The sequence below is a fragment of the Xiphophorus hellerii genome, chromosome 17 (genome assembly GCF_003331165.1).
Source record: "Xiphophorus hellerii strain 12219 chromosome 17, Xiphophorus_hellerii-4.1, whole genome shotgun sequence".
Lineage (NCBI taxonomy): Eukaryota > Metazoa > Chordata > Actinopteri > Cyprinodontiformes > Poeciliidae > Xiphophorus > Xiphophorus hellerii.
In genome coordinates, this window is record NC_045688.1 from 1,892,943 (window position 1) to 1,905,189 (window position 12,247).

Consider the following 12,247-nt stretch of genomic DNA (forward strand, 5'->3'; position numbering starts at 1 on the left):
AAAAGAACAGAAGTAAATTCAGCTATTTTCCAGATTTTATTCCATATCCCAATCATCTCCATCCACTCTGCAGGCTACATATTCCAGAAATTGTCATCAAAAGTAATTATATACGATGGTTATAAGATGGTTAATAGAGTCATCTGGAAATTTGTGTCTCAGACATGAAAACTGTCAGAACCCTGATTGGATTCTGGAGGCTTTGCTTCAGATCGCAACTTATTCTACCACTTTTTCCTTCCACTAAGCTTTCCATCAATATGGTTGGCTGAAGACGAAGAACAGGATGCTAAAGCAGCAGAAGATCAGAGGGCTGGATCCAACCATATTAATGGAAAGCTTAGTGGAAGGAAAAAGTGGTTCAGTTGTTTAATCTGAGGTCAGAGAACTGGTTCAGATCTTTGAGAACAGAAGAAACGAGCCACAGCTGAATGTTTCCTTTCATTCTTTCATTACGACAGATGGAGACGGTACATTCTGGGTTTCTACAGAACCAGAACAGAGTGATAGGAAACAAGCAGAAGGTTCTGGAGGACGTCGGGTCAGGATGCTTTCAGGTCTCCATCCATCCTGTGCAGATAAATACTTGGCATAGAAATGTTTTATGGCTGTAGTGCAAACCGGGGAATACTGCAGCCCGGTTCCGACCCGCTGAGCTCTTCACCGCCGGCCCGTGGCCCCGGCGGCGCTGCTCCGGTTCAGGCTGCGGCTCAGCTGGGGGAAGTGGACCGTGGGGGTTCTGGATGTCGGCCCGTAAAGGCCCAGGTTCCGAGCCGCCAGAGACTTCCTGGGCTGCTTGATGGACGGAAACGGAGAGAAGAGAGGCTGGCGGGGAGCCGAGGAAGAGGAGGGAGGAAGAGGAGGACTGAGTGAGGAAGGAAGAGGAGAACCAGGGGAGGAAGAGGAGGGAGGAAGAGGAGGACTAAGCGAGGAAGAGGAGGGAGGAAGAGGAGAACCGGAACCGGGGGAGGGAGGAAGAGGAGGACTAAGCGAGGAAGAGGAGGAAGGTAGAGGAGAACCGGGGGAGGAAGAGGAGGGAGGAAGAGGAGGACCGGGGGAGGAAGATGATGTTGAAGGTTCTGCATCAGGTCCATCAGAACCGGCTGAGTCCGGCTCTCCGGGTCGGTCTGAGTCTGGAGGAGGAAGAGGAGCTGCAGCGCTCCTCGCCTCTTCATCAGGTTCTGGTTCTGGGTCGGTGAGGAAGTTCTGGGTCGCTTGGTTCTCCAGGTCCAGGGAGTCCAGCCGGACCTCCACCTCCTCCACCTTAACCTCCTCTTCACATCCTGACTCCCCTTCCTCTTCATCATCTTCATCATCATCATCCTCCCTCACCTCGGAGTCTCGGACCCCAATCCGGGCCCGGACCCGGGCCGGGTTCCTGCGGTGCTGCCGAGCGTGGTTCCGCCCCGGAGAGCCTCTGCGGCTGCCTGGGGAGCCGGTGCTGCTGGAGCCGCGGCGCCGCCTGCAGGGCGAGCCGGGTACCGGCGGGCCAGCCGGCCCGGGCCGGAAGGTTCTGGACGGGCCGCGGGGCTTCCGGCCCAGCAGCAGGTGGTTGATGACGGCGCTGGACGGGTTGAGCTGCGAGGCCAAAACCTGCGTGGCGGGACATTTATCTGAGGAGAAGAAGAAGAAAAGATGGCAGTGAGTGAAAACAGGTTGCAGGGAGAGACTGCAGCCAGCAGAGGGCGCCACAGGAGGACCAATCAGATCCCAGAACCGGCTGGAGGAAGGATGTTAGCAGCTGGTTAGTTAAAGCAGGAAGTACCGGGTCAGAAACTTCTGCCTCTACTGAACGTCCATCAGAACCAAGAGGTTCTGCTGCTCGCCAAGTCGGCCATTTTTACTCAGGACCAGGATGAGCTGACATCCAGTAGCGACGTCCGTCTCCACCAACCAGAACTTCATCGAAAAGTTGATTCATTTCAGCGACTTTAAGTAAAATTCTGTTTATTTGATGATTCTGGAGCGTTCAGAGAATCAGAACCACATATCAGATCAATAATCAATCCGTTCAGTTCTGGTCTGGGCTAAGTACTGTTAGCAGCGGCTAACGTGACTGGAAGCTTCACAGTCCTCAATGTTTGTTCAGGTTTATTTTCTATCACATTTCTTCCCTCCACTCAACTTTCCATGCATATGTCTGGAGCAGCTTCTTCATGAAATCATTTTTAGATTTTTATTGTTCTGCTGGAATAAATCAACGTTTGGATGAGGATCCAGTTCCTGAACAGAAACAGGAAGTCACTCCAACACTTCCTGTTTCCTAAAGTGTCGCCCCGCCACCAGTCTGAGCCGTTCTGCCGTTTGGACCCGAGTACCGTGAGCGTCCGGGTCAGAACCGCTGCCGGGTTTGTTGAGACGGTCCTGCAGAACCCCAGGACTCGTGGCCATGCCGGGTCCGGGTCCTACGAGTCACACAGTGCGGTTAAACTCTGCACTTCCTGTCGGGGCGTCCGGGTCGGCGGCGCCGCCTCACCTGTGCGGATGCAGAGCCGCATGGCCTGCTGCTGCTGCCGCCGCTTGATGCGGCCATATTGCTTCTTCAGCGCCGTGATGTCGGTGCTCATCCGCTCCAACATCATGCTGTTGACGGCCGCCTGATGCTCCGCACGACCACTTCCTGTGGCGGCTCCGCCCACGGCGCCCGGGCTCAGCTCGGCGATGCTGCCCTGCTCGACTCGCTGGTCTGGAGGAACATGACAGACAGACGGCCTCAGGTATCGACTGTACATGCACACCACACTTTTCAGATTCTTTTCACAGAAAACGTTGATATAGATTCATTCTGCTCCACTTTCTGCTGTTTGTCACATACACTGTAAAAAGTATTTTGGTGAAGTTTTTCGTGCACTTAAATAAAACTAATTTACAAACTTTGAAGTTATCAGCAAGTCAATAATGTAATATTGATGAAAAATTATTAGTTCTATTGGCAGATTATTTCATTTATAACATGAGAAAAATATTAGAAGAGAAATGATCTTCCAATGGAACTAAAACGGTTTGATCAACAGATTAACTTAAACCAGCTTTTAATCCAGGTTTACTGAGATTTACAGTAGAAACTAAACCAGTAACAAACCAGTAACAAACCAGTAATACTCAGTAAGATTTTTTTTTTTTTTTTTTGCAGTGTAAAAACATTAAAGAGTAAAGGTGTTAGGGACTGAAGTTTTTTGGTCCGATTGTTTCTGTCTGTAGGTACCGGGTCAGCACCGGTCTGTGGTTGCCGTGCCAACCTTTGAGGTGTTTCTGGTATCTCTGCAGCTCAGGGGCCAGCAGGCCGCCCAGGGGCCCCAAGCAGCCCAGGGCCGTCGCCACAGAGTCATCATCATCCACATCGGCGTCTTCCTCACTGTCCCAACCGGACGGACCGCTGCTGGAGGACAGAACTGGGTCAGGATGGAGGAAGACTAAAAGGACACCAGGAAGGAATGGCTGGCCCACGTGGTCTCCATGGAGACGGTACCTTGCGTTGACCTTGGTGTTGACCTTGGCTGCGGTGGGGAACGGCGTGATGTTGTAGGTGTATTTCTCTCTGAGCTCGGCCAGCTGGGGGAACGGGAACGGCGCCATGGAGTAAACGTCCTGCAGAGCAAACAGAGCCTCAGCTGCAGGCCACGCCTCCGGTTGCAGGCCACGCCCCTCCTGATGCTGCCACTACCTGCATGAGCTGCGCCGGGTGCAGCAGGTTCTGCTCCAGCATCTCCTGGGTCAGGCCGCCCATGGTGCTGTAGAACTCGTCCGCCGTCTGGCAGTCCTCGATCCTCCTGGAGACGAGACACACACAGGCTTCAGCTGGGCGCCCCTGGCCCCTGACCCCTGGTCCCACCGCTCCACTCACTCCCCCAGCCGCTCCCAGATGGCCAGCGCCGCCCGGAACAGAACCTCGGACCCCTCGAAGAACACCGAGTCCCAGATCTTGAGGACGGTCGGCGCCGGTAGACAGGTGGCGAACATGGTGAGGAACCACTGCATGGTGAAGACGTTGGTGAGCGGCGGCTCGTAGCTGCCTGCAGGACAGGAGGCTCCTTCATCCTGATTCACCATGACGACCCCCATGATGGTGATGATGATGACTTACCTCCAGCCTCCCGATTGGCCGCTTTCTGCAGGTGATGAAGGTGCTGAGACAGTCGGGGCAGCTTGAGCCGCAGCAGGTCCCGGAACACCGCCATGTCCACTGGAGACAGGAAGACACGTCCTCAGCACTACTGAAGGCCTGCTGCCCCTCCCCCACCCGCTGCTGCACGCTGCCGGCCAGCTGCCTGCAACACGCCTCCTACCTCTGTGGCTCACCAAGTAAGTTGTCTAGTTTCACGACACTTGAAATAGGACAAAACTAACTTTAAGATATAGGAGCTCATTTCGCTTAGAACAAGACAATTAATCAAAATGGCCGCCATGGTTGTAATGTATGTAAGATATGTATGAACTAAAACTGGAAGTAGCCATTAGCCACAGCTAACCAGAAAGTTAGATTCACCAACTACTCAGGCGTTGAATATCAATCGTAGCTCCGCTAACGCTAAACACATTAAAATATTATCGGAAGCTAACTCAAAACCGCTAAACACACTAAAAAAATGGACGTTAACGTACAAAACAATTTGCAAAAGCCATCACTAAGTTACTAAATAAAAAAATTGTAAAAGCTAACATTAAAAAATTGGACGCTAAAGCACAAAATTAGCAAAAGTCAGAAAACATTAAAAAAAAGAAGCCAAAGCTTAGTCCTTGACCCGGCAGTCACAGGTTCGATTCCCGGCCCGGTGACCTTTGCCGCATGTTTTCCCTCTCTCATTACTTTCCTAACATAGCACTTTCACATAAAGGCAACTAGAGCCAAAAGAACATTTTAAAAAAGCCAAAGCTAACCCTAAACTGCTACAGACAATTAAATTAGAGCGCCAACGTAAAAAAAACCCATTGCTAAACTAGTAATCACATAAAAAATGTGCAGAAGCTAACTAACCCGCTAAATCAAAACAACTTAAAAATAATTTGTAGAAGCTATTGCTAAACCTCTAAACACGTTAAATTTAGCATAAGCTAACACTGAACCACTAAACAAAACGAAAGAAGCTAGCACTAAACAAATAAATAGCGGAAGCTAACGCTAACCATTAAGACGCCTCCTTTCCTCCCTGTTGACTGGTGTGAGACTCACACAGAAAGTTTCTGATTTTGCTTCATATTATCATGAAGTTGTATGAATTTGACGACTAAAACATGATGTGACAAAGTTAATCCAAGTTATGATATGGGGAACATTTTATGGCAATAATTGTTTAGTAGGTCTAAAAACGGCAGCCATGTTGAAACATGGCGGTTTCAGACATGAAGCCGGGTTTACCTGATAGCGCTCGCAGGTTGTTGGCAAAGTAGCTCTCTGGCAGAACCTTGTCGATTAGGTAGATCATCACCTAAAACCCAAACAGCAGAACCAGGTGAGGTTCTGGAGAACCTTCCAGGTGGCTGACCCGTCAGCCGGACTCACCTTCAGCGCGTCGCTCTCGTTTCCTTCAGTCACCTCCAGGATGAGAGCGGCCAGCACGTTGAAGCCCTGGCAGTAACCCACCGACTTGTTCCAGCGGGCGTAGGCCAGCAGAACCCGCTTCAGAACCACCCGGTCCTGCTCCCCCTCCTGGCCGCAGTAAGAACTGCAGCCGGTGCGATGCAGATCCTGCAGCAGAGAGGGAAGAGTAAACACAGGAGCGGACTTTGACCCTCTCACCCGTTTCCATGACGACACCATCCCAGCTGCTGCCTGTTCTGTTTATGTGATTTTACCTGCATGGAAAGGGAACCAGGACGGGTTAAAACCAAGAATTTCCTCCTATCAGAACGTTTCTTTCTGACAGGAAGTGACACAAACGAGTCCAGGAAGGTCAACATGTCCCCCAATCAGAAGGAAACTGGAGATCAGATTCAGATATTCATTTAGCATGAAAACGTAGAGCTGTAGAAAGTTCTCCTGGTCCATGAAGCTCAATGAGACCCGCAAACCTGGAATCGACCTATCAGACGCTAACTGACTCTCCTCCTCGGCCAATCAGATCACAGATAAAGTCTGGTTACCTTGACGATCTGGATGCCCAGGGAGTCGTCGTCCGGGTTGCTGCGCTCGTTGAAGGTGAAGCGAAGCGTTTTGTCCCAGTCGATGGAGATGCTGTGGAGGTAGCGGTCCGCTAGCGTTAGCCAAACCTGCAACGACACGCCACAGTGAACCAGAACCTCCAGAACCAGTAGAACCTCCAGAACCTCTCTGGGTTCTGAAGGTCCAAACTCGGAACCCTAAACTGCTCATTTATTTGAAGGTACCAGTGTGATTTTATCTCTGACCAACATGAGCTGAAGGTTCTCCATCATCCTGATCTCTGACTGACGTCACAACAATAACAATAACTGATGATGATGATGCGTACCTTCTTCCTCCACTCCCTCGGTATCCCGGTGGGAAGCCGCGCCACAGCTTTCAGCGCATCGTACCACTGAGGAACAGAGACACAACACTTAATGTCCTTTATTCACTGTATGTAAACTTCTGGTTCCTATAAGGAAAACTCGTTCAGAAGTAAGTACACCCCACAGCTAATAGAAAACTTCTCATCTTCATCCTCCGCTGAAGAAAGTATCCCCACAGCATGATGCTGCCACCACCATGTTTCACGGTGAGTTCAGCCCAGACCAGCTGGTTTCGACAGGGACTCTTCATCATTCCTCTGTGTGGAGCTGCTAGCATTAGCATCACTTCTAATCAGTATTATTATGATTTTAACCTTATAGAATAAACTAAATAAAAAACATTTTTAAATGCTGCACTGAAAAAACTCTAAATCCTACCAAGTCATTTTGGCCAAGTATAAATACCTGAACTACCTTCCAGCAGATATAGGAGCTTAAATTAAGTCCATAAGTTCATATTGATGAGAAACTGTTACTGCTCCTCTGGCCGATTTCCCCCCAATTTATAAATGAAATAATCCATCAATATGAAGGAACTATTAACCTAAATTAAGCTCCTATATCTTTACATTTCGTCTTATTTCAAGTTACATTTATCTAATATGAGATATTTACACTAGAAACAAAACCAAAAATACTTATGTGAAATGTTTTTGCAGTGTATTTAAGCATGTCATTATTTAACTATTAACTACAGAAGCAGCAGAAAACAGGAAGATATTAACTATTATCTTTCTGTATAAATAAATAGTTTTCCATGTTTAAGAGCATTTAGTGTGTATTATTTAATGTTGTTGGTGCCCTGGGCCCCCCCAGCTCTCAGATGCCTGGGGCCGGCCCTGGGTGGCCCTCACCTGCTGGAAGCCGTTGTTTCCCAGCGACGGCTCGATGGTGAACTTCAGCCTGGTGTCAACACCTGGAAACAAACAGGAGCCTGAGCACCACAGCTTCTACCGGATCAGAACCGGCTTAAAAATCAACTTTCACACAGAAAAGTTCCATCAGGACTTCAGGATCAACAGAACCGAGTCAGAATTAAAGTCACATCTCCAGCTTTTTCATCGTTTTATGAATCAGGATCATCTGATCCAAAAGGTTCGTTTTCGCTGTCCACTTCCGGTGGTGCTGAATCGGTCCCGAACCGCTAAACACCGACAGGAAGTGAACTGGACCCGAACCGAATAGGGAAAACCTTCCTACCGTACCAGACCAAACCGAACCCGTTTCCTCCAACCGGAACTTTTCTAACTATTATTATTCTGTTAGAAAATCCCGTTTGACCTGCTTGGTCCGGTTCGGTTCGGCTCCCCTGCGCCATTCCGCTCCAGCGCCGGTTCGTTGCGCGGCTTCGGGGGGGATTACCGGGGAGAACCCGCCCACTTCCCGGTATCGGATTATATTCCCACCCGGGACAGCGCCCACCGAGATTACAGCGGCGGGACTACACCGGAAGCGCTTTACAATTACAGAAAAATACAAAATAAAAGCCGGCAGAGAGAAAGGAAGGAAACTGAATCTTTAACCAGACGATCAGATTCATTTACAGAGAAATGTTTCATTTCTTCAAAATCTAGAATTATGACATTTAAATGTTCTGATTTCAATCTAAATTATATTTTGGTGTCGGAGATTAAACCTAAAAATAAACAGAGCAAAATGTCCCCAGAATGAACTCAGAATAATTAAACATTAAGCAGGAGGTCCATGCGGAGTGGCGGTCGGAACCGCAGGTCCAGACCTGGTTCCAGGGTGCAGAGCAGCCGCGGGGCGCTGCGGGAGATCCCGTTGCGTTTCCGCAGGACGCTGCTGATGATGCCGCCGACCCCCGCCGGGCCCTGCGGCCGCTGCCGGCCGGCCGCCCGGGGCCTCCTGCCGGCGGGGAGCCGCTCCTGCCTCATCCCGGAAACAGGCCGCTCCGACCGGACTCTGCGCTCATCGCCTTACGAACCGCAGCCCATCCGGAACCGAGCCGAGCCGAACTGTTCAAGCCGGTTCAGGTTCTGAAGCGCTGCTTCCAGACTAACAGGAACCAGGTCCAAACAACCTGCCGGTACCGGTACCGAAGAGCATCTGATGAGATGAGGAGGAAGTGGTGGATGCTGCTGATGCTGCACCCTTCCTCCTCTTCCTCCGCTCTGACGTCACCAGGAGGCGGCGCAGGGACGGAGGACAGAGGAGCTAAAGGAGGACCGGTCCGGCCCGGTCCATAAAGTTCGACAGTAAAACTGGATCTAATGTTCATCAGAAAGGAAACAATGAGATTATTACGGATTATTTTTTTCCTGCAGAATCACGTTATGAACTCAGCTCTTAGTTTTAGTTCTGGTTTCAAACTTTCTGAGAAAATGTTGGTTCATGAGCCGGTACCGGTTCCGGACCTGCGGTCCGAATCAAAACGATCATCTACAAAATGAGCTTTTATGTCTGCAGAAATGTGCAGGTCTTTGAAGTGGTTGGACTAATTAGCAGAACTTCGTGGACCCAAACAGAAACGGTCTTACGTCTCTTCTGGGACACGGCCTGGAGGCACGCCGTGATGACGTCATAGTTCTTCTGGCGCTTGTGGACCAGCCGGTCCCGCCTCTTCAGCTGCCGCAGCAGCTTGGTGGACTGCAGGCCGGAGCGGTGCTTCACCTCCTGGATGATGGAGCGCAGCTCCTGCAGGTCTGACAGGAGAAGAGCAGCACAGCGGGTCAGAACCGGGAACCCGATCCAGAACCAGAACCCCATTCAGAACCAGAACCACAACCAGAACCACAACCAGAACCTGATTCAGAACCACAACCAGAACCTGATTCAACACCTTGGCAGTTGGTAGCACTGTTGCCTTGCAGCAAGAAGGTTCTGGGTTCGATTCCCGGCCGGGGTCTTTCTGCATGGCGTTTGCATGTTCTCCCTGTGCATGCGTGGGTTCTCTCCGGGTACTCCAGCTTCCTCCCACAGTCCAAAAACATGACTGTCAGGTTAATTGGTCTATCTAAATTCTCCCTAGGTGTGAGTGTGTGTGTGTGTGTGTGTGTGTGTGTGTGTGTGTGTGTGTGTGTGTGTGTGTGTGTGTGTGGGTGTGTGTGCATGGTTGTATGTCTCTGTGTTGCCCTGCGACAGACGGTGACCTGTCCAGGGTGACCCAGCCTCTCGCCCGGAACGTAGCTGGAGAGGCACCAGCCCTCCCGACCCTATTAGGGACAAAGGAACAGAAAATGGATGGATGCATCCATCCATGGATGGACTTTTCCTCCCGTTTTGCTCAAACAGAACCGGGTCAGCGGGTCTGATCTGAGCGTGTATATCTATGTGATCAGTGATCTTTCCGTCTCAATCTGCGCATTACAGCAGAAAACATGAAGTTCATTAAACTAATTATAATATTCATAATATTTTCAGTTTCTGTAAAAGAGGAAACTTTGAAGTTTAGCTGCTGAAAGCAGAGCAGCAGGAAAACACCAGAACCGTTATCGGACCGTTTCCTTTTCCTGACTCTGCATTGTTCAGCAGGCAGAGTGTGTGTCTGTGTGTGGGCGTGTGTGTGTGTGCTCTGTGTGTGTGTGTGTGGGGTAAACACCGCCTGCCGCTGCATGCCAGGCGAGACTCCAAGGCGACGACCCATCAGCTCCACTAACCAGGAAATAACTAAACAGCTCAACATTATTATAGTTATCGATTATTCTGATGGTTTTTAATTTTACCATTTCACCCTTTTATTGAACATCAGAAATGCATTAATAGATTCACTTGCTTTTTAAAATGAATTTTACTACCTAAAGGTCAACAGCAGCATTCCTTCAGTGAACTCTGAAAGTTCAGCGTTTATTAATTTCTGAATATTCTGATTATTTTATGGGTTAACTGGATTAAAATGTTATTTTACTGAAGCTAAAGCTTCACCTGGTTCAGATTCCAGATGGTTCTGGGTCATCTGGAAGTGATTTAATCTTTATCTGATTTTTACCAGAACCAGAACCCATCCCGGTCCAGGTGATAACGGGTTTAGACGTTCATGTTAAAGAACTTCCTGGTTGAGGTTAGGAACCGTCAGTCCTGATCAGTACAGAATATAACAATCAATAAAAACCTGATTTCCTCCAGTTTGATGTTCAGTAATAACCAGGTTCTCTTCATTTAACTTCAGTTTCATGTTTAAAATAAAAACCAGAGAAATAAACAAAGTTCATATTGAGGCGCTTTAGCAGCATCCAGCCTGCAGGGGGCGCTCTTCTTTCTGAACACCTTTTTCAGACTAGATAAATGAAATGTTGCTTCATGATAATTATTATATTGCCTCATTAGTTTAATCCCTCCGTCTCATTGTGCATGTATGTTTAGTTGATGTCACTCTGAGATGTTTCAGGTCTTATTTTTAGTTCAGAAAACACAGAATTTTGTCTGATTTCACTTTAATCATTCATGTATTAAACCCACTTCATTCCTTCTGCAGTTTCAGCTTCAGTACCGGATTCTGGTCGGACCCAGGCAGCAGACCCTTCCGGACCGCGCAGGGCCCGCCAGCCCCCGCCCGGCCCCGCTCACCTTTCTGGGCCAGGTATGTCATCTGCAGCCGCCGGGTGTGCCGCTCCTGCAGCTCCTGCAGGAAGCCGCAGCCGGAGCTGCTGCGGGCCGGCAGGGTGTCGGAGCCGGAGCCGGTGGAGCTGTCCCAGCTGTCCGCGGTGCGCCGCCCGCCGCCGCCGCTGAACGCGTCGTAGAGCTCCACCAGCAGACAGTCCACGATGGAGCTGCGTGGGGCCGCGGGCTCCGGGTCCCGCAGCTCCGCCGGACGTGGTGAAGGTGAGGATGATGATGATGATGTGTCATTGTGGATCCACTGCTGGAAGCCGCAGAAATCCTCCGCGGAGTGGCTGAACACGCCGCTCTCCTCCTCGGAGCCCACGCTGCGATCACATATGTTCACTTCCAGAAGTTCCTCCCGGCTCGGTTCGAGCCTCGCTGCCATGTTTCCGGCCGCTGGACCGGTTCCGATCCGGAGCGGGTTTATCAGCGGAGTGGAAGTTTGTCTGAGTCCGTGGAAGACTCCACGGCTCCCCGCGGCAGGTGGGCCGGTCCCGCCGCTCCCGCTGCCTGCCTCCGGGTTCCGGGCCGGACTTCCCGGATCCCCCCTCTCTAACGGAACAATGGACCGGTCCAAAGCGACTCCTGAGCGGCGGACAAACTTTCTGCTGCTCCACAGGCAGGTGCAACAGGTGTTCCTGTCAGCCAATCAGAAACGAGCCGAAAATGATCGACCAATCAGCTTCCTGTGGTGAGCAGCCACCTGAGCAAGAAGTACCAGGATGTTTTTCACTTTGCTTAAAGTTTATGAAACTTTTCAGACTTTAACACGTAGGTTTATTAATTAAGTAAATGTTTAATAAGTTAATATTAGAATAAAATCCTTTACTGTCCATCGGTGATTCAGATGTAACAACAGATCACAGAATGTAGATTCACACAAAGATTTTACAAAATAAAATAAAATTGATAAAAACAGAATTAAGAATAAAGTACTTATAACATAATTACTGCGCAGTTATGAAAACAGCGAAGTGCAAATGAGTTAAAAATGTAGCATTTAATTCAATTTAAGTTTTATTTCTACAGTTCACAATACATTTCTCCAGACTTTTTACAGTAACTTATGTCAATTCAATAATAATACATTCCAACTGATCATCAAACAGTAAGCTCAGTTAATTAATTTCAAAGTTTAAAAAGTCTAAGCAGCAGAGCATCGAGTCACTTCCAACAAAAAGTAATAAATTTTAGAATCATAATTAACCTAAAAGAG

At 49.3% G+C, this 12,247-nt stretch overlaps 1 protein-coding gene across 1 annotated transcript; it reads right to left on the reverse strand.

Annotated features, from left to right (window-relative positions):
- Window positions 1-23: 23 nt before the first annotated feature.
- Window positions 24-11,891, reverse strand: tbc1d30 (TBC1 domain family, member 30). The gene is made up of 16 exons (XM_032588904.1): window positions 10,996-11,891; window positions 8,970-9,134; window positions 7,323-7,384; window positions 6,429-6,494; window positions 6,082-6,207; window positions 5,501-5,686; window positions 5,357-5,426; window positions 4,085-4,183; window positions 3,845-4,013; window positions 3,665-3,770; window positions 3,470-3,588; window positions 3,240-3,379; window positions 2,477-2,686; window positions 2,319-2,405; window positions 945-1,613; window positions 24-878 (listed from the first exon to the last, which is right to left on the reverse strand). The coding sequence occupies exons 1-16, from the start codon at window positions 11,414-11,416 to the stop codon at window positions 661-663; spliced, it is 2,913 nt and encodes a 970-aa protein (XP_032444795.1). The 5' UTR covers window positions 11,417-11,891; the 3' UTR covers window positions 24-660.
- Between the last annotated feature and the right edge of the window lie 356 nt (window positions 11,892-12,247).

What these genes read in the sequence shown, in the direction of transcription:
- tbc1d30 (XM_032588904.1), bottom strand. Translation starts at nt 11,416, where the DNA reads ATGGCAGCGAGGCTCGAACCGAGCCGGGAGGAACTTCTGGAAGTGAAC. An exon ending in GACATACCTGGCCCAGAAAG is followed by an intron (nt 9,135 to 10,995) that starts GTGAGCGGGGCC and finishes TTCTCCTGTCAG; the next exon opens with ACCTGCAGGAGCTGCGCTCC. An exon ending in TTCTGACCCGGACGCTCACG is followed by an intron (nt 1,614 to 2,318) that starts GTACTCGGGTCC and finishes TCTTCTCCTCAG; the next exon opens with ATAAATGTCCCGCCACGCAG.